The sequence below is a fragment of the Homalodisca vitripennis genome, chromosome 3 (genome assembly GCF_021130785.1).
Source record: "Homalodisca vitripennis isolate AUS2020 chromosome 3, UT_GWSS_2.1, whole genome shotgun sequence".
Taxonomy (NCBI): domain Eukaryota; kingdom Metazoa; phylum Arthropoda; class Insecta; order Hemiptera; family Cicadellidae; genus Homalodisca; species Homalodisca vitripennis.
This window is the reverse complement of record NC_060209.1, coordinates 67,369,636-67,393,542: the sequence shown is the minus strand read 5'-3', so window position 1 is coordinate 67,393,542 and position 23,907 is coordinate 67,369,636. Positions and strand designations below refer to the sequence as shown.

The following is a 23,907-nucleotide window of genomic DNA, read 5'->3' as shown; positions in this document are numbered from 1 at the left end:
CATATTTTTCTCTTGCCTAGTTTGACCTTATTTTGTGCATGCTGTGTCTTCTTATGTTTTAGGTTTCTACACCTGCAAAAGAGGACATAATAATGTAGTTATTAAAACATATTGTTTTTCAATATTTATAACAGTAGCAAATGTTATAAATTCTGTTGATGTTTCATATCATCAACTAAAAAAAAAAAAAAATCAATTTAAAATTTTTGTAACATATAATATTGGAAAATGTCTTAGTTCTGATATTCTTTTAAAAGCATCTGTTGCAATAATTGACCAGAATATGATTTAAATTCAGGGTAAAATAACATAGAAGAATTAAAATCACAGTGTATTAACAATATTTTACGCTTAATATCATACATCTTATTCGCATTTAAATAATATGTCTCACAACGAATCATTTGGTTTACAGAGAAATACTGATCAATCATGAATTTGTTCACACAACAATAGACAAGAAACTAGGCATAAAAATGTATAAAGATTAACATCAGACGATACATCTTATACTAAAACGTACAATATCTGTACAGTTTATTAAACTATTTACTTGAAAGCTTCAGAAGTACATAAATAATAAATACTGTCCATCAAACATTATAGTGATAAGTGGAATTGTCATATTCAACTAAAATAACTATACTTACACTTTTAGACATTGTTAAAGTACACTAACTCCCTTAATATTAGAATACAATAGAATTCACTGTTTCATTTTGGTATTACGGTAAACAATCTTGGATGATTATTAAGCATCTTTATTACTCTCATTTTGTGCTTAATTGAATAATATTATAAAAAAGTATTAGAACTGAGCCACTGAGCTACTGTATATCAGAATATTAATCAAACAGTAATATTCTTGATAATTATTGCAAACAGAAAAAGAATATTTAAAACATAGGCTATTTATTACAGTTCAACATAGAGCCTCCTGTTTGGTGCATTCAAAGTTTAGTAGGATCGTTCTCCCAATTCAAGATTATTAAATACTAGTATCCTATTGCTAATAAATTGTGAAAATGGCAAAAAATTAGGATTAAAAAATATGGAATTTTGTGGTTTGAAATGTCATTAAATTCCCCATATACTCAGAGATTGAATTAAAACCATTAATCATGTGTTTGAAATCAAACATCAGGGATAAGATACGTTATGAATGCAAATTGCTCAGGTCTAATGTTAATTATCATAAAAATCTCATTTTATCTTTAGATAAATGTTCATACAGTTTTTTAATACTTTTAGAATTATTACAAATAGATTGCAGGATTTCAGATTGCATTGGTTTGTAACTAATGGAGTATGTCCTATATTTTATCTCAAAGTGCTTGTGAAGTCAAACATTATTCAATAACATATTTCACAATTGTTTAATATGATCTATTAATTATGTTGTGTATTCAAATTAGCTTTAGACTTTGAATATCTAGAAAAGAAAATGCCTTTGGTCTGTATCTGAATTCTTATACTTATCTAATTGTAGTAAGTATTACAACAGGGATTACAACTTGAACATTTTCAGTTGGATGTCAACAACTCCCAATTTTTATATTATATATGTCAACAAAACTTCATGCATGACTTAATGCCAAAACAATGTAAAGAAGTTATAAAAATGACATCTCAACTATTAAAAACTATTTTTAATCTTATTTGTAAATACATTTTGTGGGGTGTATAACAAAAAAACCTTAAATATCCTAACAAAATAATGTAAATACTGTTACATGAACTCAGTGTTCCAATTAATTTTAGTGATACCGTGTGATGGATTTAATCGGACAAATGTTTAGGTTATTTTTGTATGTCAATCTATTCAGATTTTGGAGACTTGAGGCAGCCTGAAAGACGCTTAACCTGATTTTGAAAATACAATTCATAGAAAACACATGCTACAAGTTGAATAAAGAAACTGATTTGGAGATGAAAGAGGTATGAAACAGCTGTCGCTTCAGTCTATATTAGCCACTCTAAAAACAATCACTCTAGGTATATATATATATATATATATATATATAGTATGTCGGTTATAGACAGTAATGTTAAGCATGACATACATGGAAGTAACAAACTTACATGAAATACATCTACTTAATGAAACAATCATATTATTATGGTGGCTACGAGAGCATCTCTTTTCAGCTGGATATTTTTAAAAGTTCATTAGCTCTTTGGCAGAATGGCATGAGAGGGAACCCCCTTTCCTCTACTCATTACATTTATCCTTATCTACATTCTCATTTTCTTTACCCGTCATAACCTATACATTGTAACTTTATAAATTTATTGTTCGGTAAGATCCCTATAACCCTCCTTCTGGTAGCCATTCCACACCTAATTGGCAGATAATGTTTGAGTATTATGCACATGTATGTACAGCAAAAATTATAATTATAAAATAACATAGATTATGTACATCACTTTTTTCATGAAGAAATGGAGAATTTTGTCAAGTCATAGATAAAATGTATATTTCTGGTATTTGTTGCAAATTTATTCATTGAAAAATTATAAAAATGGGGGTTTGTATACAATTATTTTTATCAATAGAGCAAAAATAATAGAGAATAACATACAAGTATAAGACTAATAAGTCTGTTTTGCAAATCTACTTATAATAAAATATTAATTAGATAGAGCTAGCTATAAGCAATTTAATTGTATGTAGTTTGTAAAGAATATAACATCTGTGTTATTGTGCTTCTGCTTTCTAAGGCTATAAAATTTGATAAGGCCATAAAACTGATACATGTTGAGTATAAAAATGTCTGCCATCAAAAATGTAAACACAATGGTAAACATACTTACACACACATTTTAACACTATTTAAAATATGAAATCGCAATACTAAATATTAACAATACACTACTGACTGCATGATAACGAATGAAACAACAATAACAATAACACACAAGCAACCAACAACTACTGGCAACCAAACAAATTACACCATAATGGTGTAACATGACTAATGACATTAGCGTGAAAGCCAAATGTAGTTACCTAGGTTATATTCTAAGCATGCTGAGAAGAGTACATTTTGCATTGAAACAAATACAAGAGTGAGTATATGGTTATTAGGCGGATAACTGTTGTTTACCAAAATAAGGTGGTCTTTACTAGGTGGATAGTTATCAAATACCAGAAAGAGGGTTAATGGAATGGTTGCAAGACGTGTTTCTAATAATATCTAGATATTTTAACTATACTATATCAGCGTCCTTTGCCATTCTATAGAATATTGATGAAGGTCTTTTTAGAAGACTTAAAGGTGACTCAAACTCTGAGATAGTTCCTTTGTCAAGCACTAGAACTCTGTAACAAAACAACATTTAAAATTTATGGGATTGTTTTAATTGCTGTTTTCTGTAAAAAATTCACGCAAGTCTATTTTGATTGATAGTGATTTGACTGTTTTTATCTATTGTATTGTATTTTGTAAGGATATGTGTTTATGTGAACATATTATGTTCTTCAATTTGGAACACTTTGATGATCCAATTATTTAATCAGTAGTTTTAATACCACAGAGATTAGTAACAGTATCATGGCTGAACCAGCAGCATATTTTTTTATATTTTCGGGATTAGATAAGAGAATATTAGGATTGAATTGGAGAGAAGCAGGTGATAAGAAGGGTATTAGGACCATCAATAGTTTTGGGAGAGCCAAGGGTTGTAGGTCTTACACATTGGACTTTGGATCTGCATTAGAGATACCCTAGGCTCAAATCCTCTTTGTGACTATGATACAATTTTTATCAGTAACATTGACCTTGTACTGTATTCTTGCTTCCCATTATGTTTGATAACATCCATGCACAGGCCAGTGGCCCATGAGGATGGGCAGAATAAGGCTCCTTTATATAAGTTAAATAATAAACGTGTTTTCAAATAATTTGGCTTTGGTGTGTAAACTACACAACATTTGCTTCCCTGTTAGTAATTTTATTCACATGCTTAAGTCTATTTGACAGTTCTAGAGAAATCTAGTCACGGTTATGGATGTGCTTAGTATCGTCTTAACTTGTACTTATTTTTAGTATGGGAAATAATGTGGTAGCAGGGCTGCCTAAAAGGTGTGAATCGCAATAATTGTTGTGGGGTCGAGACCCATAAAACATTTATAATACATCTTGTTTTGAGACAAGTGTGTACTGTAAGGAAACAAATGGGGCACAAAAGAAATATTGTTTACTCTTTGAATAAAAAAAAACCTAATTTGAAAGTTTAATGTATTTTAAATATTCATGAAGGATTATTATGGTATGAAATTTTACAACTGCTCAAATATGACTGGTGAGTTTAGAAGAGTGCAGGAAAGAATCAAAGCACTATCCAGCTGCAAGGATGTAGCCAGCAAAGGAAGTCCAAGTTTACTCTCTGTTAACTATGGGAAAATATCAGTCTTTTGGACTCCCCCCAACATTTTTTCCTAGCTAAATTTTTGTCGAGCTTCTGAGATGTCACTGCTCACACTTGGTGCTCAAACTCGGAACTTGGTCAATGTTATTGTAATTAGAAAATCTTGCAATAAGTTATGGCTTTTTTCAACTGTGTCGACCAACTTTATCTTTTTTTTTACTACAGCCGCTCTAGGATGGAGTATACTTTTAAATGAAATAAATAGGTTACTACACAGAGCTTTGATGTATATAGTTATTTTTCATTTTATGTAGTAATAACTATAAACTACCTGGAAGAGATGATTTTAAATATGACAACATGTCATTGAATTTTAAAATTCAGGGGATTTTTATTCCAATCCATTTCATTTCATACCTTCATTAGATAGTAATAAATACAATTTGTACTATATTGTATCATTTAATTTACTACTATCCTAAATATTATTTTAAAATGGGAAGAGTTGGTTAAATATGAATGTTAAGTTTAGCCACAGTTCACCTTCCTTTTAGTCCTCCAAATTCCAGGAGTCAAGTCCGTGACGGTGTCAGATTCCAGATGGTGCACTAACAGGAAGGTGAACCGATGTTAAACTCAACATCACAACACATTGATATTAATAACATTATCTTTTCATTGTGCATTCAACTTGATGTGCATCTGGCGACTATACATTTGTGCTATCATAAATATCAGTTGCTCCTAAAAACTATGATTATGGTTCACTGAGGCAACCATATAAGTTTATATAGAACAATATGTATACTGGACCTGCACAGTCAGATATTCACTTACTCTGCGTGTGGGAGTTGGGTGAGTTAATAGAATTCAGTATGAGGTTGTGAGGCTTTACCTTCCTTCCTTTGTTTCCCTTTATATTTATGGTATTGCAACAGAGTAAAATCAGATGTATCAATTTTTCTGAATCTATGATTGTGGATGGCCAAGCTATTCTGAGCTATATATAGTACCAGAACTCTACAGATAAGCTGCATTATAAAGTCATGAACTCCCAAGGTATATCAGATACTCACACATGTCAGGGTCCTTGATAGTGTTAAGGCTGTGAACTATTGTGAACACTTTACGGATCCATGGCTTTCTGAGTATTGTCTGTTATATCAAGTCAACTACTCCCAAGGATATTCTCCTGTCAGAATCCATGATGGCTTAATCCTATTAGCTACTTTGAACACTGTACAAATCCATAACAATCTGCGTAGTGTCAGTTTTATCAAGTGATCTAATTCTAAGGTATACCAGATACTCACCTGTCAGAGTCCATGATGGCTTAAGCCTATTAGCTACTTTGAACACTGTACAAATCCAGAACAATCTGCGTAGTGTCAGTTTTATCAAGTGATCTATTCCAAGGTATACCAGATACTCACCTGTCAGAGTCCATGATGGTGTTGAGTCTGTGAGCTATTGTGAGCACTGTACAATTTCGAAACTCTCTGCGTATTGTTTGCTGTATCAAGTCATCAGTTTCCAAGTCAATGGCGGCTGTTGCCTCGTCCAGGATCAACACCTGAGTCTTCCTCAGCAGTGCTCGAGCCAGACATATCAGCTGTCTCTGACCAACACTGTGTAACAATTTTTATTTAATTATATAAATATTTTATCGACTAAAGGTTATATAAGAATAGGCTATAAATAAGTTATGGAAAATTATTTGTTTTCTATAAGATAGTTGTAACAGACATTGTAATCATGTTATTTAATTTTTACAGAACAATGTTTACATTAAAAATTATATTGTTTATGGTCTGTTTCAGTTCTTTATTTTAAAGTCCATATACAAAATATTTCATATGAAAGAGATTATCCCAGCAACTAGTAAGTGATGAACAACATACCTTAAGTTCTCCCCACCTTCAGCAATAGTGTGGAAGAGACCATCAGATAGGGTTTCTGTGAACTCCCCAAGGTGAGCTAGCTTTAAGGCTTGCCACACATCGGAATCACTATGCATCTCGAATGGATCCAGATTCTGGCGAAGGGTCCCAGAGAATAGAACTGGGTCCTGTGACAAAGTTGATTCATCATTAGACTTGTTATCTTACAGTATTCAAAGTAATCTATTCCAAAATTAATGTGTTTTTGAAATTGAATTTGTTATGCAAGTCCTTAATAAAATCTGAATTCAGAAATTAATTTGCCATTACAGATAACACAAATAAGAAATCAAGTATCAAAATCAATATTTCTGTGGATGTATTGGAATAATTAATGTAAGATTAATATATTATGGGTAGGATTTGCATAGTATGTAATTTTTAACTAGGTGTGTGTAGTGAAAGCTCATTAGTAGTTCAGTGCTGCCCACGTTGTCGACCTGATTTGCATCTGTATTGATTGTTCCTGTTAGTACCATTTTATTCTCTCTTCGTATTTTACAATAGCGAGTTTAGGTAAACAACAAGCAGTTGTAAAATTTTGCTCCCTGCTCGATAAAACACTACTAAAATAGTTTTAATCTTGAAATTGTTTAAAACGGTGATGCTATGAGGAAAATTCAATTTACAAGTGGTTTTCTTATTTAAAAAATAGTAGCATGCCAATTAATTAGAAAACTCGTTCTAGACAACCATCTACTGCCCAAACAGAAAAAGTATTGAGTAAATTTGAGAATTTGATTATTAGTTATAAGATGGTTAATAAAGCTTTTTTATTTGGAAATGCTAAGAATAAGAAATTCTAAGAATATTGTGCAACAGCTTTTGTTACCAGCAGATGACACTTATTTTTCCACCACAACAACGGACAAACAGCCAGTTTTTGGAAAAGATGGCATGACACTGCTGTCTCACGCACCTTTTTAAATTTTGTTCTCTTGGGACAAGAAGCTTATAAATTGCACTTAGTCCTGTAAGAACCTTTGCGCTGCTTCCGGAGAGACAGGATATTCAGAATGGGTAAGGTTAGGGAGTAGGGGGCACCTCCTATCGAGATCCATGAGGAAGAATTAGGGCACTACATCTCAAAATCATGTCTTCCCAGAAGAAGGGGAGGCCAGCTCTAAACCAGCCTCTCCAGTCAAAGTAAGCAGACCTCCCCCCACACACCCTTTAACACCCTTGTTGAGACTAGCAAGAACCTCTGAGGTTAGGGAACAAACCCCACCAACTCCAACAGTCATCTCCCATAGTAGACTAGACCTTTCAAATTGCCTATGAACTTCAGAATCTCAACATTTGCGGTTAGTGATGTGCCGCTCCTGGACATCCATAAGGTTGCTCAGATTTAAGTGACACATCAGTTTTTGCTGTGCCCAGTGATGGGTTCAACTGGAAGGTATAAACCAGCCAGAAGTGATTCCTGCTGGGTTACTCATGCACCTTACTGACCTAAGACTGTCTGATTATTTCTTATATGCATGTCTTAAGAGGATACAACAGAATTGATGATATCAAGGAAAACTTAGAGAGGAGCTGTTGGCCATTACTGAAAGTAAATATAAAATATGCTTCAAACAATGGAATTACTGGTTGGACAAATTTATGAAGTATAATATATAGAGAGAGTATTTGAATATAATGGGTTTGTATTGTACAAAATAATAAAATATTTAGCTTTTAAGATGTTTTTTTTAAACAAATATGTGTGACAGATATATTTAAACATTCTTCCAGTAGCTAGTTTTAATATTGAAAGAAATTACATGTTTTGCTTTCTTTTTCTTTTTTTGTGGCTGATGATGTAATCATTGATTCTGAAAGGCCTTGCGCAATAATAAAATTAATGATGGAAAGTTTTGTAATCATTTATCAGTAATAGTAAATGTTTGTTAACGTTTACATTTTAATTATTTATATTTTTTTATGCTAATTATTTTAATATGGTTAAACAACATTAGAATCTGAGGTCCTCAGTTAAAGCATATTGTTAAAATGATCATGTATAATCTAGCACTGGGTGTGGATAAAAATACGAGCAACCACATTAAGATAAAACTTGTTCATATATAAACAGAGGTGATCAATTTTTATGATTTTAATTAATATGATTGTGTTAACCTAATTATGGTTTTGGTTATTTTTCATTTTATCAAAATTGTAAGCGAACATAACATACCGTAGTATAGTGCAATATATTGTAGCAAAATATAGACGTTTATATTGTACTTTTCTTTTATACACTTTTCTGAAACTTTACCTATTTTCAATGCATAGTAATGAACTAAGAATAGCTGAATTGTTAGTCCATTGCCAGAACCGAACTAGTGACTCTTTGCACAGTAGGTATTTTATACAGTTACCTACAGCTTTATATAGCCTGATACTTCTAATCTTACCTGAGGAATGATGGTAAGTTTGGACCTGAGATCTCCCAGTCCAATCTCAGAGATGTCCTGACCATCAATATAAATATGTCCTCCAGCAGCTTCTAGTATACGGAACAGACACAGGGTGAGAGAGGACTTGCCTGCTCCAGTGCGACCAACTATACCAATCTGGAAAACAAATTTGTCATTTCTTCTACTTTTTTCTTATCACAAATATTAATAAAATTCTTACGATGATAATAAACTTAATAATCCAAACTTGATCATGAGCTTTATAACAGACTTAATAGCATATTTTTTAAAGAGATACTGTAATAGATCTCAATTAACCATGATGGATAATTACAATTTTTTGTAATAAATATTAATCTAGATTTAACACTGAATAGAATAAGGAGTTGAGATATTAAACACACTGTTTACTAAGTGGTACAGTATCTAGTAGTATACAAATTAAGTTTTTTGTGCATATGAATTATTTTAAAGAGGTTGCAAATATTTCTTTTGATTATCAGAGAAATAACCTTTGAATTGTCCTTAAAATTTAAACGTATCAACAAATGCAATAACATACGAAATGAGTTGAGATTTATCAATCTAAACCATTTATTTTCCTATCTTCAAAAGTTGTCTAGTTTTTTAATACTTTAGTTATTCATAGATAAAAGTGTAATAATTTATAAAGTATATCAAATGTTACTATAATATAATTTAAACTAGTCCTGAACTTTCACGAAAATTTTAGGAGCAATGGAGTCCTACCTTCTCTCCACCATGAACAGTGAAGGTCACACCTTTAAGCACCAATTCCAGTCCTTTCCGATATCTTACTTGATAGTTTTTGAATGAAACAGTGCCTTTGCTTGGCCACTCAGGATTAGGTTTCAACTGAGTCTCCCAAGCTGCTTCCTATAACAACAAAATACATACACAATGTCTTGATGTAAAAACCTTAGAAGTAAAAATACAAGACTCTATTTCTCTAAAACTTGTTTCTTTCCTAATTGAAGGAAATACTAAATCAAGCTACTATAAAAATAATAATTATATTTTTTTAATTAAAACATATTATTTATGCAAATAGGTTCAAAACAATGTAATTGTGGTGGATAAGATTGATTCAATGCGATGTTGAATTTAGCTCCATTTCCAATTGTAGCTCCATATTCCAGTTATGCACCTGATGAGACAATTAGAACACCTCTTAATCTAGATTATATTGGTTGGCTGCTGGGTAACCAGGCGGACTCCTTTACGTAGTCTATGTTCCACTAGTGGTAAAACAATGCAAAGAGTTTGTTTTGAACGCCTTCTCGCTGAATTGTTTTGGATCTCTTCAGACATATGTGGACCCAAAAGAAAATATACAACAATTTTAAATGAAAAAGTTGCCTCATAAAAGAACTGTTGTGCTTAAACAAAAACTTGAGGAGCAGGAGAAGTTGAATAATGAGTCAATCTCAGGCTGACACTAATAGACCTGACTTATTCCCTAAAATTCAAAACCAGTTAGTTGATGGATCATCCAGTCCATTCGGTGCGGGAGTTCCTGAGGTGGAAGGAGGATTAAGACCTTTAAACTGGAGGACGAAGATGTCAATCACTCTGAAAACGCTACACACTTGCACGCAAAAATATACCTTTTGTAACAAATACACAAAATTACCCAAAGAGTTGGTTATGTTGCACCACCTCTTAAGTTAGACATATCACAATAATACACAACCTCAATTAAAAGAGAAAAGTTTAACATTGTTATTATGAAACAATCTCTTTGTCATTTCACCACATCTAACTCTTGACCGACACTTACTGGTTTGTTCAAGGTCTCAACAATAATAAAATAACTGAACTTAAACTTTATTTATTTACTAAGTTTTAAACCCATCATACATGGTCGTCAAGCAGTGAAATTTGGTTTTCATGATCGTTCTTGATAAATAGGGTGATTCCGATAAAACTGCACATTTTAAGGGCTGATAGTGGATACAAGCTTTGTGTTTTTCTGGCTGAATATCAAAGGGGACAAGGAGGCATTTCACAAATTCTCAGTTTTCTCGGGAATGAAATATTTGCAACCCCTTGTGTAGTGGGCAAAAATGATTGTATTCACATCCTCTATCAATCCTGAAAAAATGTGCAGTTTTATCAGAATCACACAGTACATATTTCACTTTCAAAATTTATTAAAAGGAATTTTCTATGATATTATCTCTTTATAAATATTTTTCAGTTCAAGATAAACCTTCTACTAAATTATCAAGATGACGTTTATTCCAACAATTTATTTTAGTCTATAATATCAATAAAGATTAGTGCACAACATTCTATTAATGATACAGGAAAGTGATTAGTTTCACATCTAACTGTGTTTCACTACTGTTAGTGATAAATGGTTAATGATCATGCACAGTTGTAAAAAAATTAATAGGTTTTTATATCAAAGTACTGATTTAAAAGTGATCTAAAAGTACACCTGATGATTGAAATAATGAGAAAAGTACCTGAGGAACTTCAGCGTACTCTTTAATCCTCTCGACTGAGACAATGTTTGTCTCCACCTCCGAAGCCATACGCACAGCGTAGTTGAGTATTGAAGTGATCTACAAAGGTATAGGATGATTACAAACATAATTTTTAAATATTTGTAGCTAAAGTTAGTAAATTTGTCTTATTTAAAATTTATAAATATGCAAGAAGTATCTTAAAAGTAAGTTTTCTTAAAGTAGAAGAATAGTAAAAACTTTTGAAAACCATAATAATGCATCTATTTAGTTTTTACATAATGTTTCATATAATTTTCAACCTTTTGCAAATCATATCTTAGGTATCATGGTGACAGTATTTATATCCTGCTTTCACACCAATCAGTCACCCATTCCTTGATTAAGGCTACCTTGTTTTCCAAGTCTTTGTTTCTGGTAAATTGTTGATAGCCAGAATGAATTTAAGCTCTGGGAACAAATGTAATTCACTTGGCTCAAGATCTAGCTAGTAATAAATATGATCAAAAAGATCCTACTTCATTTTTTAAAAAGACCTCTTTTGTAGACAAGTAAGGCTGCTACCTAATTTTGCTTATGGATATCATTTAATAAGCTTGGCATCTATCTTGTACTCGCTTTTGAAACACTTGATGACATAGTATGGTGTTTAAACTATTAATTCATAAATTTACACTCAATTTTCATCATCAATGAACCACTAATCAATCACAGAAGCAATACGCGGGATTGATGAAATGTTGCCACTCCAGTCATTGTCAATTCTTCTTTCTTCATAAAAACATTGTTACCTAAAAATAATCATATGGAAGGCTATTACAATTTTACGATGGCGGTTTGATAAGTCAGTGACTTTTGTACCATAAGCGCAACCACTTCAAGAGTGTTTAGCGATGTTCAGCCGTAATCCAGATGAGTTTTGGCACCGTTTTGTAACTGTGAACAAAACATGAATCCATCGCAACACGTCAGAGACCAAGGAACAATCAAAACAGTGTGTTGTGTGGGTGAACGTGGACCAAAGAAGGCCAATGTGAGTCTGTCAGCCAACAAGGTCATGGCCACAGTTTTTTGGTATGCACGGGGTGTCATTCACATTCACATCAATTACATTGAGAAGGGTAAAACGATCACCGGCGAATATTACTCAGAGCTTTTGGAAAGATTCGATGTTAATTTGAACCAAAAACGGCCATATTTGGCGAAGAAGAAAGTGCTGTTCCATCAAGGCAATGCACACTTTTCTAGTCGCAATGGCAAAAATCCATTAATTGGACTATGAACTGCTACTCCATCCAGCTTATTCTCCAGATCTAGCCCCTTGCGACTATTTCCTCTTTCCAAACCTAATGAAATGGCAGGGCAGTAGGAGATTTGGTTCGAATGAAGAAGTCATTACTGAAACAAACTCCTATTTTGAGAGCGTTGAGAAACCCTATTATTTGGAAGGAATAAAAAATTAGAAAAACACTGGACCAAATGTATTGAGCTAAAAAGAGATTATATTAAAAAATAAAATGTTTATTTGCTGAACAAATTTGTTTTATTCAAAAAGTCACTGACTTATCAAACCGCCCTTGTATTATACAATTGACATAATTTTACTGATTATGGATTTCAATACTGATTCTTCATAGTCAAAAAAGCAATGGTGACAGTCACAGTGGTGTTTCCGTAATTAATAAATTGTTAATAAAAGTTGAGAAGTGTCAAAAGGTCACTTGAACACCAACCCTCGGTGCCATTACATAGGAACTACTTCACTTAACTGTCTAAAAATACATAAAATTAACATTATTTATGTTAGTTTGGTAATTTTAATGTTTTATTATCTGGTAACTACTAACCTGAAGAGCATAACTAATGGAAAGCCCAACAATTCCGGAGTCCAACTCATCTCTTCCCAACACAGCAAACAAAGCTGCAAAGAAAATTAAAACGTTGCCTACTGTCTCCAAACGAACACTCAGCCACCTAAAAATCCAAGAAGAATATTATTCTAACCATGGAATAAAAAATGTTTCCAACAGAAAATTGTTGTATACAATAAACACGAATAATCTAATTATTTTTCAACCATAATAGCGGTGAATTTCTTACCTCCCCAATGAGGCAGTTATGGTGAAGTTCTCAAGCTTGGGGATATACACAATATTAAAAATCCATAAAATTACAGTCATTTATTCTGTACACAAATTTTATTTAAAATTTATGAATTTCTTATCATGAAATAAAAACATTAAAAGAATGATAATGTTTTTTTTATATACATGAAAGAAACTTTAAATTTCAAGTTAACCTAATCAAATGCACTGAAAAGTACACTTATATTTCCTAGAAAGGTGTCCAGAGTGTCATCCTTCTATCTTTATCCATCATACAGCATCAATAGTTAATTTCATCACATAATAAAATTAACTTTGACAAAATGTGCTTATTTTGTAATAGGTAGGTATTTTGTAATTCAGCATTGTACAGCGAGATGGCATTGTGTATGAGAATAAAGATTTCTAGCAATGAATATCTCTAATCGCAGCAATACTCAGGGGCAAGTAACCAACGATTCCAGGAGTCAGGTCTGTGACATTGTGAGATTTGACACACTACAATAAACGGAATGTGAAATGGAGTCAAACAACATTCATATTAAATTGGAGTTGAGTTTTTTTCCCAGTAACCATTAATGACTGTAAAGTTGATATGGTAAGAAAGGATGGGTAAGAGTTTCCAGAAGTTCCTCTTTCTTTACTTTACTTTTACATCTTGGTAAATTTTGTTTATATAAAAAGTTTTAAGGTTTACAGTACAATTCAAATGGTTTAAAATATTACCAAATTTAATAAGCCAATACGAATTAATTACAGTATAGATTGACGAGATACATTACCTGTTGGACACAATGCTTGGATAAAGGCACACTTGATTGGCATCTACTCTATCCTCTAAAGTTTTGATAAAACGTTTCTCAACACCGTAAGCTCGAATTGATGAGGCACCTGCAACGCCAAATTTTTTATTTACAATTAATAGCATTTATATAACAAAAAAAGTTTCCTTCTTAACTACAGCTGGAACTATTTACTATTTAATCCAGTGGAAGATGTATCTTAATAGAGAAATTCACTGTCAACTGATCAATCCAATGAAGAGTAGTCTTCAATATTCAACTATCATTCAAACTGTCATACTCGTACAGAAGGAAACAATTTGTATTACCCAGTCTGCCTCCAAAAATTAATTAATACAACATAAAACAGAGCAATCCACAGATAGAGAGTAGTTTAAGAAGATTAGTAAAGAAAGAATTGTTTCTTTATTAATTCGTACAGTATCGTCTCTCTGAAATTAACTGAGTGTGTTCAAATAGTATAAATCTCCATTTTTACAATTTGCTAAGAATTTGATAATGCAAGAATTATAAAATAAAGCTGATCCTACCGGAGATACTCTCACTGAAGTGGGAGAAGATCGGAGAGCGTGAAACTGATTCAATTCTCTTCAGTTGACGAGAGGTTGCCACATACACTTTCTGCAGACAAAAATATTAAAATGTAATATGATCTTAGTACTTTTCAGCTCCAAACCAATGTGTATTGTTCAATGATCCTAGGGTATTAGTACAATCTGATATACTGTTAAGCCATTCCCCATAGCAAAGGAAATGTCTAATACTCAGAATTGAAATCCAAAAGAAAATTTGTGTAGTACAGTACAAATCATTAAGTTTGAAGAAAATGCATTGTAAAATTATAGTCTCATATTTGGTGATTTAATAGTCTAAATTAATTTTTAATCAAGATATATTGAAGATATATTTTTATAAAAGTCATTGCTCTGCTGAAACCTGGACTGAATTATTGAAATCTTAATTCATTATTATCTAATAGAACCTTTGCCTAAATCAGATTTTTATAAGTAGATATTTATAAGATATTCTACCGCAGCCCGGAGAAATTATCCGAAAAAACCCAGTCTGAGTGCGGGCCTGACTATGACTCTTGTCTCTTTACAATAAAACATTGCTTTGTATCACACTGAAGTTATTGCAAAGTTTATAAGCATTTATATCTAAAGCTGTTCTAAATGTATTTTAAAATCCGATAAAAATAAAATCCTGTAATGTATTAGTTAGGCTAGAAAACATGTTTGATTTTACTAAATAAAAACCACTTTAATTGAAATTGGCCTAAGTATACTTTTCTTACCTGTAGAACATAGTAGATCAATCCAACAGGAAAAATTACCACAAGAAATATAGGGGTAGACCATGAGATGACCACAAGAGCCCCCAACACCTGTAAATCACAAATATTCCATTATGTTATAGTTGACAGTGCATTCTAACTTACTTATGTAATGATAATAATGAAATACAAACTAATAAGTTACTTTTAGCAATAATAACAAAAATTCGGATCATACAGTGAGTTCCAATCTTTTACCACAACTCCCGAAATATGAGTTCAGGTTGGTTCAGGGAGAGGTGGGCACTGTGAGGAAGCAGGGTTGAGCACAGATTCGTGATCCTTTGAAGCTTTACTAAAGTAGTTGTATTTTACACTCACAGATTTAATTATTCCTGTATCTATTATAAACATTACAATTATAAAAGGAATCTTTTGAAATAACAGAATATGTTTATTTAATTCTTATTAATATGCTATTGCTTACTTCTTTAATATATGAGGGTTGGTAAAATAAGACCATGAGAAGGTTGTCTGACAGTAAACTATGGATCATTTTTACCATAACTGCTGCTGAGTTGATGATTTCCTTACTAAGGACCAAAACAAGAGTACCATCTATCTGTAACTTTTGATCTTCTCTACCATCTTTGAAGGCATTGAAACAGTGATATTATGTAGTAAGGAGCAGAAGTTCATCACCAAATCCGCCATATCATCATAGATTTCAGTGGCCGTTTAATTGAGCGGAACATAATACCTTATTACATAATGTTGGTCAGATAAACTTGCCATGATGATCTGTAGGTGACCACTCTTTAAGAAAATAACCAAGGACTAATGATACTGATTTTACTGAGGCAGAGATTTGTAGTGTCTGGTGATAAGCAATAAATTCAAAATGTAACAGGTAGACCTGTTGGCTTATCAGTTAACTCACTCAATTGGAAATTCCAGAGCCAATTTCAGTATTTTATGAACAGCCCTCATACTTCCACAAGTTTAAGGTTAGTAAATTTTAGTACAACTGGAACCTGATTCATAGATATTTCCAGGAAAGACAGCTACTAATACAAGAAAAGAAATTAAATTTGTTAGTTAACCTTATGCATTACAATCTATTGTGTATATAAGGAAATAGCTTCATATATGTCACTAAATTGACAAGAAAGGCATGAAATGACTGAAAAAACTATGTGTTTTATTTTAATACATTCAATCATTTCTTGAAATACAGATCCACATTTTTCAAACATCCTATATTGTAATGGCAATAAAAAAGAATGAGGTCAGATTTCTTCCTTACACCGCCCTCAAACTATGAGGTTTGAACCCACATGTTTAAATTCTTGATAAACAACTGCCTTATCATAAAGCCAGGACATAACATATTGAAACTTTCACTATACATTTACAGAGTAACTTACGATTGAAGTCATTGATAAAGTGTTGCTGATTGAAGTTGGAAGTGTAATGTCAAGGACATCAACATCTTTTCCAAAACGATTCACAATTCTTCCAGTTGGAGTTGTGTCAAAGAAGCTCATAGGACACCGCAGAATATTGGATAGCATTGAAGCATGAAGGTATTTAGATGCCAAGATTGTGCCAAATGCCAAGGTCACTGCACTTATTACTGCAAAAACCACTGTCAACACAAAAATCAAAACTTTCAATACACAAATACACAGGTACACAATGTCCAAAGTCTACCTACCTGGTAATCTTGAATTGATTGCAGTTATAAAAGTAAACTGAGAATATGAAGTGCCCCCAAAGTAATGTTTTCAAATACTGACCCCTCATTCTTTGAATGATACCATTGGATGGAAATTAAACAGAAAAATAAAGGTTTTGGCACCAACAAGAATTATTCATCTGAAATTATTTCTATATATTTAATATCAAAATTTCAACTTACTATTTCTATTTAAATATTCTCCAAAAGGATACCTCTGCTTAAAATTGTTTAATACTGCAAACAATATTATGATACAAAATTCCCAATAAATTTTGTTGAAACTAATAACATAGGTATATTACAATGTTTCATGTGCTTATTGAGTATTAATAATTGTTAAATAGGTTTGTACTGTATTTTTATTTTCAAAGTTATTGTAACACTGAGCAGTTTTTACTCATAATTTACATACATGACTTTAAGTAGAACACAAATCGGAATACAATTCAAGTTTTAAATATTCGAAAAGATCCTATTCATATGGAAATATTTTTAAGTTCCTTTTTCCTTTGTCCCATGTAAATAGCAGAGTCGATGTAAAGTCTGATTTTTTTCTAAATCAGTATTATGACACATATTAAGAGATTATATTTATTTTCACATTATTCAATTCAGCTCCAGCTATGTTTTAGTCCCAGCAATTTCCAATAACTCATGAAGGTTATAATTTTCTTCTAACATAAGTTGGAAATTATTATCAGTATTTAACTTATTGTAAAGTGGAATATTTTTTATTAACAGTTATAATGGCAACTCTGATATAACGTAGTTTACTGATGAGTCTTGCATTAAATAAAGGAAATAAATTAAATTAAACTTAGTCCCCTAAATTATTCTGTATTTGATTCAAAGTACCAAATCGTGACACTACCCTACATCTAAAATGGAATGCAGAACTAGATTACTCTGCTAGATTAATTATCCAAAATTGAACAGCTCTCTTAATTTGCCTAGAATTCCTTTTATTAATTAATGTTGAATATAAAAAATGGCACTTTATTTTTCTGTTATCATATTTTATGCTTACTCTTATTTATTTCATCTAGATTACGCTACATTATCGAAATGATTTAATTTTTTTATTTTAATAGTCTTATTGTTATGTAATTCCTCCTTGTGACAAAGTTCTGGTGAATTCAATGTATTCTGATTTAGATTTTGAAATTGATGAGATGAGGGTTCTTGCTTAAACTTACATACTAATTCTAATACTACTATGGGATTTGGCTTATAATACTTCAAGGCTAGTAAGAAGAAGGGGATGCTGGACAATATTTTTTATACTAGTAGTTGTGTATTTATATTATGTGCCAAAATTCTTCAGAAATAGTTTTTGAACTGCAAATAGACTGGTTAGGTGAACTAATGTATGCTAGTTAGGTCATACTATTCTATCTAAAATTGTTGTAAATTAGCATGTGGAGAATTTTTTTACTGCACTATTTATTTTGAGAGCTTTTTGAACTTTTAACATCCTAACAAATATTAATGCGAAAGTGAGATTGTTTGTTTACTATGCTTTCATGCACAAACTTTTCAACCAACTATACTGAAATTTTACATGGACATTCTTAGGGTCCCCGGTTAACATATAGGCCTAATCTTATTTTTAAAATTCTTCTGGGCTAGCGGGCTAAGAAACCCCCATTGGTCTCTAAGTTGTGAAAAATTTTGTCTTTCTCTAAAGGTGAATTACAGCAAACAAGTATTATTAATTGAAAGAGCTTGTTAAATGTAATCAAGTGCTCTATGTAAACATTGTTTTATTATTTTATATGTTTCATTGGTTTTCAACTGCTGTTGAGCACAGTGTAATAAAATATCTAGATACGAAAATTAAAACTTTTAGTGAAAATATACTTTTAATTGCACATATTAGTAAATAATAAGTATGCAACATCAGTACTGTTATGGAGATATACGAGATAAAGTTACCATCTAACATTTACTATAAATTTAAAGACTATTTTAAAACCTATCTTAGTTGTTTTTTGACAGAAGTAGTCTTCTCAGACCTGTGTACATATATATCCTAAATATACCCTGTATATTTTCTTGATCGGGAAACAAGGCAAAATCAACTATGGAAAACAATATTAAGACTGGAATAAATTACAATGAAAACCCAGCAGGGATCACTTCTGGCTGGTTTATACCTTCCAGTTGAACTTACCACTGGGCAGAGCAAAAACCGATGTGTCACTTAAATCTGGGCAACCCTATGGATGTTCAGGAGTGGCACATCACTAACTGCAAATAACGAGATTCTGGTGTGCAAGGACAATTCGATAGGTCTAGTTTACAGTGGGAGATGACTGTTGGAGTTTGGTGGGGTTCGTTCCCTAACTATCAGAGGTTCTTGCTCACCTCAACCAGAGTGTGCCACCCCCTGTCTGCTTTGACTGGAGAGGCTGGTTCAAAGCTGGCCTCCCCTTCTTCTGGGGGGACATGACTTTGAGATTAGTGCCCTAATTCTTCCTCATGGATCTCAATAGGAGGCAGCCCCTACCCCTTAACCTTACCCATCCTACCACTCCGGAAGCAGCGCTAAGGTTCTTACAGGACTAAGTGCAATTTATAAGCTTCTTGTCCTAAAAGAACAAAAAAAATTGCAATGAACACAAATATACACTCTTTGTTCTTTTTGATCATTCAATAAGGCAAAATTAACGTTGGTACCAGAAATACAATTCACTCGAACCAGAAGTGCTCATACATGTGGAAAGCCTACAAAATTTCATGCAAAACTGCAAGTAACTGCTACTGTTGAATTTAAACTGAAACTTCAATCTGTCCTCACTGTTTTAATCTGTTGCTATGGCAACTTCACAAGGAACACTTGAGATAACATTGGAACACTAAACAACATGTGATCGAATACTGTAATCAGTACATTTTCATCAAATACGAATAAGACTTCTTAAGCATTGTCCGTTGTATGGAAACATAGCATGTGTTATAAAACCACTACATTAACTTCGTTGAATGGGCGAATTTTTTATCTTTATCTTTATAAATGTTCTCACTTGTTATACTTACACATAGATTTATTCCTGTTATGTCTTTACATTGCTAGGGTTTTTGGCTATGTCACATGAGCGTCTCACATAGTATTGGTGAGTCATTCACTCTTCCAGTAACAAGTTTCATGCTTTTTATTCTTCTTATTTTTCAGTACTCTTTTACATCTGATGAGTTCTTTTGAAAGTGAAAAAAAAATTTCAATACCGTTCTCATTCTCTATGCATATTTACAAAAGAACTTTTTTGTTAATAAACATGTGAATGTTGTTAAATTAGAACATAGAATTACAAATAATCTGGTTTATCATTGAATTTACTGAGGAGTTTAGTTCTAGTCAAAGTATTAGGAAACAATCAAAGAGGTCTCACTCTGGCCAAAACCGAGCATAGTGTAGATCTCCAGGTAGAAGTTGCGCTTCTGTAAGTCCTGAACTCCGTCCACAACAGCTGTTGAGTCCTTAGTCCAAGCTGATAACCACATATTAGCCGTGACTGCCAGGGCTTGTGACAAAATTTGAAAGCTCAATGTCGAGAGAGAAATAATTATGCCAGCAGACTTAATGTAGTGACCATACACACTCCACTTGACCTAAAAGCAAAAATGATTAACTAATTAAATACCTACAATTATCAATAAAGTACCAACCTTGTTCAAAAACAATAATTCTAATTTGATTGGTTTTATTTGATTTAAATTAAGAAGGGCAAAAGTAAAACCATATCAAGGTTAATTGGTTGTAAATATAACTTTTTGATGTTCAAAATACCCTATGTAGCACATTCAGATAAAGGTTATATTTCATGAATGGTTGCCATTTTGTAATATAAATAAATTCATTAGTTTTGAAGGTAAATTTATTCAAATTTGTTTCTATCGTGACCCTTATTTGGTTGCCCTATTAATGTATTGCATTATTTTGGAACATTTGGAAGTTCCTATCATAAAATCTTAAAAGAAATCTAAAGAGATATAAACACAGAAGTGGTTTCTAAACAATATATAGATTGTGATACAGATACACAACTTGTAAGAATATGATAACTTTTTAATTAAATTGTTTCATTTGAAATAGTTGTGAAAAACATTTTTACAGATTAATATAAACAGAAGCCATACTGAGGGGGACATACAAGCAGAGCTTTACTCAGCTTTGGCGGGCTCCGTCATGTTCCGCCACCCGCCCTATACAAGAATGGCGGGGCTAACATTGTCCGAACAGGTCTGAGTATGAGCCTGCATACAAGCTCATTCATGGGTATTAAATACAATCAAATCAAGTTTGTTTAGAATCCATTAACAAATAAGATCACTTATAATGTTCAATTATATTATTGCTAATTTATTGTTTACTTTTTACAAATTTTTATGGCAGCCATCTTAAAAGCATACAAGAACAAAAATTTTTGAAAATTACTTAGGAATTCTAGAGTCTTTTTAGTTTAGCCCTGCAATGTTTAATATCAGAGACAATTATGCTATTTAATGTAGATTTAATACATGATTTTCTTAGTTCAGTAATGCAAATTAATTAAGTCTTATGATGTAGTACCAATTGAAAAAGTTCAAATCATAATAAAAAAGATACTGCTATAAATTGTTGATGTAAAGTCCAGGTGTTCTGGGTGATCAAGCCAGCTTTGGCACTGCAGTAAGTTATGCTAACTGTATTATAACACGTTATACTCACACTGCCTGTCTCTGTTTTCTCAGTCTGGATCAGCTTGTCTAAGTTAAAGCGACTCTGGTCACAGCCTGTGTCTTCAGGTATTGAACTGTTACACATACACAGTGGTCAGTTTGTTAAAGAGCAGAGTGTACTGAAACTCCCTTAGGTTTTGTCCCATTAGAACAACGATAAATCTTAAACTATTTTAATCGTTTGTTTTGGTTATACAGTTTGCAAAATTTCTCATTCTAAAGATACAGTATATCCAGGTCCATACTCACACTTGTTTTTCAAACAACTCTACTAGTTCAGGCCCCAACACACGTCTTTTTTGAAAATGAGATAGCTCAATAATAACTGTAATTTATTACTGAATCTTACTATCATCAACGAAATAATAAGCTCTAGGAACAAACATTAGAAGGTAAAATTGTTTAAAGTTTAGCATTTTTCTCATGGGATAAAATCAAGATGGCTATCATTGCAGACAAGTTTTAAGCAATAAGAGGAAAGAACTTTGTTCTAATAAAGACATCAAACTGACAAATATCTGTTTATATAATTTGCCAAATGAAGTTAATCACTAAAAAATGTTAATAATAAATCAACTCCAGTGGTATAGTGATACCACTTTGTATACTTTAGTTACAAAACTGTAGTTTATTCCACACAAAAATTCGAAAGAAAAATTTTTAGTTCCACTTTATATTCTATGTAAGCTTCTGCAGTGAAAAAGAAGAGTACAGTTAACTTTAATGTTAAGGGGTTTGTAGAACATGCCTCTGTTATTGACTTTGTTCTAATAAAAGTAACAGTATGACTTCCATTTGTAGACAAGAAATACACACATCAATTTATTAGAAAGCCTTGCATTTATCACTTGATAAACCTATTATGAATTGACTGTAAATTAAATTTGTATTTCTGTGGCAGTAACACTATACAACAAATGTGTATTCATATGAAAGGTATACAAGAAGTGTATTACTTTTTAGTATTTTAATGGAAACAAAAATTAAATTGTTTACTAAGCTATTATTTCACTTAACTAATTATAGTAATTGAAATTTTGTGAAAGTGTGTACAGCAATCCTTAAGAGTATCATGTTATATTATTTGAAACCAACCTGTCAGTAATGAGTGCAGATCTTGCAGATCCAGATCTACTCAGTAATGCTGACTTTGAAGACCCACATCTACTCAGTAAAGCAGATTTCGTAGATGCAGATCTACTCAGTGCCGCAGATACTACAGATTCAGATCTGCTCAGTTTTAACTTAGTTTTTAGAACGGCTTTGTCATTGTCGTCATCAATCATTTCTTCAATCTCTGTGAACAAAAAAGGTTGAATGGTAACAGGTTTGTTACAGAAATTTGTCATTTTAATTTCAACAACATTTTTTGTCATTTTAACAAATTAAAATTGTTAAGAAACCAATATTATAATATCTTCTTCTGGAAATAACTAAATATTTAATATTAAAATTAAGAAAAATGTACCAAATTTTACAAAGTGATATGATTTACAAAAGTTAGAAAACACAATATACTACAAGTTGTGCCACAATATTGTTTCTAAAATGTACACAAATTAAAACTATCAAATATTATCAATAACACAAGTATATCCTTATGCGCTAACCATTGGTACAATATATCTGTAAAAGTGAACTTTGAACAAAGTAATAAAAGTTGATTTTGTTTCCTCTACAGTCTAGAATTTAAGATTAAAACTCTTTGACTAATAATCTGGGTTCATGTGGGTAGTTAAAGAATGTATTATTTGATGTAGTTAGTATAGATTAAACTAAAAATAACTTATGTTTAAAATGAAAATATTCCATTTGGCATAATAGGAAGATTAGTTATCTACTCCTATAAAAATTGTACCATAATAAGAATTTAATACCTGTCATGTAAACATATTATTTAAAAAAATACAATATATTTATAACTTATAAGATATATAAATGGCACAGAAGTGGGTTTTAATAATTTAGAAACAACTTCAAGTTCTCTCAAAGATAGAAGTATATTATACAAAGTTAAAGGCATCCCAGACTTAGTGACAATGTTCCTAAGATTTC

At 31.9% G+C, this 23,907-nt stretch overlaps 1 protein-coding gene across 1 annotated transcript in view; it reads right to left on the bottom strand.

Annotated features, from left to right (window-relative positions):
• Positions 1 to 318: 318 nt before the first annotated feature.
• Positions 319 to 23,907, bottom strand: part of LOC124357015 (multidrug resistance-associated protein 1-like) — a 105,624-nt gene continuing 82,035 nt past the window's right edge. Inside the window, exons 18-31 of the mRNA XM_046808386.1 lie at positions 22,948 to 23,149; positions 21,842 to 21,926; positions 20,523 to 20,742; positions 16,817 to 17,037; positions 15,411 to 15,500; positions 14,644 to 14,734; positions 14,093 to 14,201; positions 13,053 to 13,179; positions 11,206 to 11,304; positions 9,464 to 9,610; positions 8,711 to 8,869; positions 6,273 to 6,439; positions 5,805 to 5,999; positions 319 to 3,322 (exon numbers count right to left, since the gene is read on the bottom strand). Of these exons, the coding sequence (XP_046664342.1) occupies positions 3,211 to 3,322; positions 5,805 to 5,999; positions 6,273 to 6,439; positions 8,711 to 8,869; positions 9,464 to 9,610; positions 11,206 to 11,304; positions 13,053 to 13,179; positions 14,093 to 14,201; positions 14,644 to 14,734; positions 15,411 to 15,500; positions 16,817 to 17,037; positions 20,523 to 20,742; positions 21,842 to 21,926; positions 22,948 to 23,149 (2,024 nt within the window). The 3' untranslated portion in view covers positions 319 to 3,210. The remainder of the gene's footprint in view (positions 3,323 to 5,804; positions 6,000 to 6,272; positions 6,440 to 8,710; positions 8,870 to 9,463; positions 9,611 to 11,205; positions 11,305 to 13,052; positions 13,180 to 14,092; positions 14,202 to 14,643; positions 14,735 to 15,410; positions 15,501 to 16,816; positions 17,038 to 20,522; positions 20,743 to 21,841; positions 21,927 to 22,947; positions 23,150 to 23,907) is intronic.